Here is a 4,677-nt window from a genome sequence, read left to right on the forward strand (position 1 = left end):
GGGGGGATCCCTCCAGGCCTTGGGGCCTGGGGAGCCCTTGGGAAACCAGGCCCCACCCGGCGGCCGCGCCCATCTCTGCCTGTCTCCGGCTGTGGCCAGCCCCAAGTGAGTGCCCACTGTTTACCTGGGCGAGGGGGTTGGCAGGCCCCGCCCCGCCCCCCCACGTGGAGCCACTGGGGCCGGAGCCAGCTCTGAGACTACATAAGGTCCCTGCCCACTGAGGTCCTTCCTCAGCAGCTGCCCCCTGGGACTTCTCCCTCCCTCTGCAGGATGGGTGCCGGCCGGAGGCCACTGGCCCCGCTCTGGGCCCTGGCTCTCACCCTGGCCTGCGCCCGGCACACAGGTGAGGTTCCCCCTCGCTGGCTCTCAGGCTGGCCCTGGCCGTGGCCTGGCATCGTGATGCTTCCCCCACACCCCGGGAGGGCGGCAGGCAGCTCAGACGGCTTGCCCTGGCCTCTGGCCAGGGGCCCCGGCAGCTTGGCTCCCGACTTGGCCCTAAGCCCTCTTACGGGTCCCAGCTTGTGGGGGTGGGGAGGGACTCATGAGGGCTGCGGGGGTCCACGTGGGGGCAGGGGCCTCGGGGCTGGGCTGCTCCCCGGAGGTGGGGAAGCAGGAACCCAGGGACTCTGAGCCCCCTGCCCGCCTTCCCTGGCAGCGGGCCAGCCTGTGGCCGACGTGTCCCTCTCCCAGTGTTCTCTTGCTGGTCTCTGCCTCTGCTCCCGCTCCCTGTCCCTGAGACCCTTCCCCACGCAGCCTCCCTAGTTTACCAGCTCATTTTCCCCATCTGGGCCTTATGGGAGCTTTCCGGGGGCTTAGCCATGGGCAGAGGGTGTGATGGTGAGGCCCACACAGTGAGGGTGCTGGGGGGGGGAGACTCACAGACTCTCTGCGGCCCCCTCCCACCAGGTCTGCACCTCACTGCCTCTACTGGGTCCTGGCCTGGCGTGGGGTGACAGTGTGCCCCAGGAGGGGCCAGAGGCCTGTGTTCCCGAGCACTCAGCACAGTGGGACCATGCCACAGTGCCCGTGTGGTCCGTGCACTGTAGTCCCTGGGCTCCTGCGTGAGGGGCCAGTCCCTACCGAGGAGGGCAGCTTGCCCCTGCCAGCCAGGCGTGTGACAGGCACCCTCCTGCCATGCTGGCGTGGCCTCGCGGGCCTCAGAGATCGGCCTTCCAAGCTGCACCAGGTTCTTGGGGGCCCCGGGGCTGACACTGCCAGCCCTCAGCTCCCCTGCCATGCGCCCCTGGGCCGAGCTGCTGCCATGCAGTGGCCCTGAGCACCCCCTTGGCAGTGCAGCTCCACCCCAGTTGGCTCCATACCCCCAAGTCTGTTCCAAGTCGTCCTCCAGACCCTTGGCTTTACCGCCGGATCCTCCACGGGCCGCTGTGCAGAGTGGGGAGGTACTCAGAGTGAAGGAAAGGCTTCCGGAGACACCCTGTCAGGGCCAGGGAACCCTCCCCCACGTGCTTGGGGGGCCAGGTGGAGGGAACGCTCAGAGAGGGTCATGGCTCAGCCACGGGCCTGGTGTGGGAGGTGTGGGCAGAGACCCTCCCCGCGTCCCCAGCCCTGCACAGAGAGAACCGCCGCCTGTTCTGGGCCCTTCTGTTTGCTCATCCGGGTCTCTGCACCCTCTCTCCCTCCATAGGCTCTGTGGAACACGGCCACAAGTACCCGGACCTGATTCCTGTCGCCCAGGGGCCCGTTGGTGAGTCGGCCCCCACCTGTCAGGGCTGCCTCACCCGGGATCAAGCTCCCGCCCCGCCAAGGCTGCCTGACTTCCCTTTGCAGCTTCGGGCTGTAGGACGGGCAGGCGCCCCGCTGAGCTCACTGTGACACCCTGCTGTCTCCCCGTAACTCCGTCCTCGTGGCCCGGGGGCCGGGGCTGGTGGGGGTGGCCTCTCTGGGTATTCCTGCGCCACCACGCTGGGCGTGTGGCCCTAGAAGAGGGTCGGGCACCCCCCGCACAAGGGGAGGTTTCCGGCAAACCCAGATGGTCGGCCTGTGTCTCCCTGAACTGGGCTCACGGGGAGGCTCATAGTGACTGACCTCAGCACCCAAGAGTTGACTCAGGCATTTTGAGATTCTGGAAGTGAGGAAGTCCCACTTGCAGAGTGCAGGGCTGAGAGCCCCCGGCACCTGGGGAAGGCCCAGAGGGGGAGCAGGGCAGAGGCCGCCCTGCCCCGTGCGTGCCCGTGGCCCAGAGCCCGGGGCTCCTCACGGCTGGTGGCAGAGACGCCCACGCCCCAGCCTCGTCTGGGGTACCATGTCACCGTGCCCTGTTCCCGCAGGCCACCAGCTGCGAGATGTGACCATCCTCCCCCCTCTGAGGACGGCACCGGTGGTTCGAGGTGAGTGAGGGCCTGTGAGGTCGGGCTGGGGGCGGCTGCACGGGGTCCTGCTTCTCCCCCGGACACTGCGAGGTACTGGGAAAGGGTCCCAGTTGCCGGGAAGGGCTGGGTCCAGGCGGCTCCTCCCCGGACGCCTGGCCCTCGGGCAGCAGCCTCCCGGACGTGGGGCGTGGGGGACGCCCCTCAGGACTGCCCTGGCTCCCCACAGCCCTGAACCCCGCGCACAATGGGCGGGTGTGCAGCTCCTGGGGCGACTTCCACTACAAGACCTTCGACGGGGACGTCTTCCGCTTCCCGGGCCTGTGCAACTACGTGCTGTCCTCGCACTGCGGGGCCGCCTACGAGGACTTCAACGTCCAGGTCCGCCGAGGCCTGGCCGCCAACGTCAGCACGCCGGTCGGGGTCACCATGAAGCTGGACGGCATGGTCATCCAGCTGAGCAGGAGCTCCATCCAGGTCAACGGCCGCCTGTGAGTCTGGGGGCCCCACCCGCCCCTCCCCTGCTGGGGCCCAGGCTCTTTTCCTGCCCCTGGAAATGGTCCCCTGCTGGTCCTGTGACTCCAGGACTTGACTCCCCTGTCCCCCTCACACCTGCTGCCACGCTCCATGGGCCCCGTGCCCTTGTCCCACACGAGGTGGCAGGGACCTCCAGGCCCCTCCCGCATGCCCCTCGGCCCCTCAGCTGCGCCCTCTCTCCGCAGAATCCAGCCGCCCTTCAGCCAGTCCGGTGTCACCATTGAGCTCAGCAGCGGCCACCTGAAGGTGGTGGCCAGGCTGGGCCTGGTCTTCATGTGGGGCCGGGACGACAGCCTCCTGGTGAGGGGGCCTGGGGCTGGGCCGGGGACGTCTCCAGCCCCACAGTCTCCTCAGGGAGGCTCCTCTGGGCACAGGCGGGTGGGAAGGTCAGACCCACCACAGGGTGGGTGAGCTGCTGGCAGACCCTGCGGGCTGGGGTGTCTCCTCCAGGACAGAAGGCCCCACGTGGCATTGCGGGTGCCGGGCAAGGGTCCTCGGTCCGAGTCAGCCCCTCGTTGGGAACGCCCCACACCCTGTCTGTGCTTCTCCTCCTGGGGCGCCCGGGGCAGGGCCCGGTGGCTGACAGGTTCCTCTCCTTCCAGCTGGAGCTGGACACCAAGTACGCGAACCAGACCTGCGGGCTCTGTGGAGACTTCAACGGCGTGCCCATCTTCAATGAGTTCCTCTCTCACGGTGAGCCCTCCCCATGGCTGTCTGCTCCGGGCCCCCTCCCCAGGGCTCCCGAGGAGGCTGTCTTCCTGAGTCCTGGCTCACGTGTCTCCAACTTGTGTGCGCACACCCATGCACACACCCATGTGGGCACAGACACACCTGTACGGGTCCCCGCACATCCGCGCGCGCCCGAAGGCACACCTGGGGGCCTGTTCTCAGCGGGGCCGCTCTGCGCGGTGGACGTGTGAGCCTGCAGCCTCAGCTGAGAGGCGGCCCGGCCTCCCATCAGGCCCCGCACAGTGGCGCGGGCTTGGCTGGGCTCGGAGAGCAGGGAGGGGGCTGGGATCACTCTCCAGCCCTCTGGGCTACGTGCCGGCCCCCCGGCCTGGAGACGTGGCCGGGACGCCGCAGGCTTCCGGGGACACGGCTCCTGCTACCCCCAGGCGTCAAGCTGACCGCCATAGAGTTTGGGAATCTGCAGAAGATGGACGGCCCCACGGAGCAGTGTCAGGATCCTGTGGCCATGCCCCCAACCAGCTGCTCACCGGACACTGTAAGTCCTGGAGGGGACGGGGGCAGGGGCGGGGCGGGGGCGGGGCGGGGGCGGGGTGGGGGGTTCTGCAACGGGAGAGTCCAGGGCCCGGACTCAGCACAGCCTCGGCTCGGCCCCAGGGCATCTGTGAGGAGCTGCTGAGCAGCCAGCCCTTCCGGAGCTGCAACGCCCTCGTGGACGCCAGCAGCTACGTGCAGGCCTGCCAGCAGGACCTCTGCAGGTGCGATCTCGACGACCCGACCCGCTGCGTCTGCCACACCATTGCCGAGTACTCCCGCCAGTGTGCCCACGCCGGGGGGCGGCCCCTGGACTGGCGGGCCCCCGACCTCTGCCGTGAGTGCCCCGGCGGCCCGTCCCCATCCCCGTCCCCGTGCTGCCCTGCCTCGGCCCAGAGGTGGGGGCAGGCTGTGACAGTCCCCCGCATCCTCCCCCCTGCAGCCCAGACCTGCCCCCTCAACATGCAGTATCGGGAGTGTGGCTCGCCCTGCGCGGACACCTGCTCCAACCCCGAGCGCTCCCAGCTCTGCGAGGACCACTGCGAGGCCGGCTGCTTCTGCCCCGAGGGTGAGAGGCGCCCCCACCCCCTCC

The 4,677-nt window shown here is 69.3% G+C and overlaps 1 protein-coding gene across 1 annotated transcript in view; it reads left to right on the plus strand.

Annotated features, from left to right (window-relative positions):
* Window positions 1-270: 270 nt before the first annotated feature.
* MUC5B (mucin 5B, oligomeric mucus/gel-forming) overlaps window positions 271-4,677 on the plus strand; it is a 64,597-nt gene continuing 60,190 nt past the window's right edge. Inside the window, exons 1-10 of the mRNA XM_029957195.1 lie at window positions 271-343; window positions 1,486-1,512; window positions 1,646-1,705; window positions 2,289-2,348; window positions 2,557-2,818; window positions 3,050-3,164; window positions 3,467-3,557; window positions 3,980-4,089; window positions 4,209-4,422; window positions 4,528-4,654. Of these exons, the coding sequence (XP_029813055.1) occupies window positions 271-343; window positions 1,486-1,512; window positions 1,646-1,705; window positions 2,289-2,348; window positions 2,557-2,818; window positions 3,050-3,164; window positions 3,467-3,557; window positions 3,980-4,089; window positions 4,209-4,422; window positions 4,528-4,654 (1,139 nt within the window). The remainder of the gene's footprint in view (window positions 344-1,485; window positions 1,513-1,645; window positions 1,706-2,288; window positions 2,349-2,556; window positions 2,819-3,049; window positions 3,165-3,466; window positions 3,558-3,979; window positions 4,090-4,208; window positions 4,423-4,527; window positions 4,655-4,677) is intronic.

This window comes from Suricata suricatta, chromosome 11, assembly GCF_006229205.1.
Source record: "Suricata suricatta isolate VVHF042 chromosome 11, meerkat_22Aug2017_6uvM2_HiC, whole genome shotgun sequence".
Lineage (NCBI taxonomy): Eukaryota > Metazoa > Chordata > Mammalia > Carnivora > Herpestidae > Suricata > Suricata suricatta.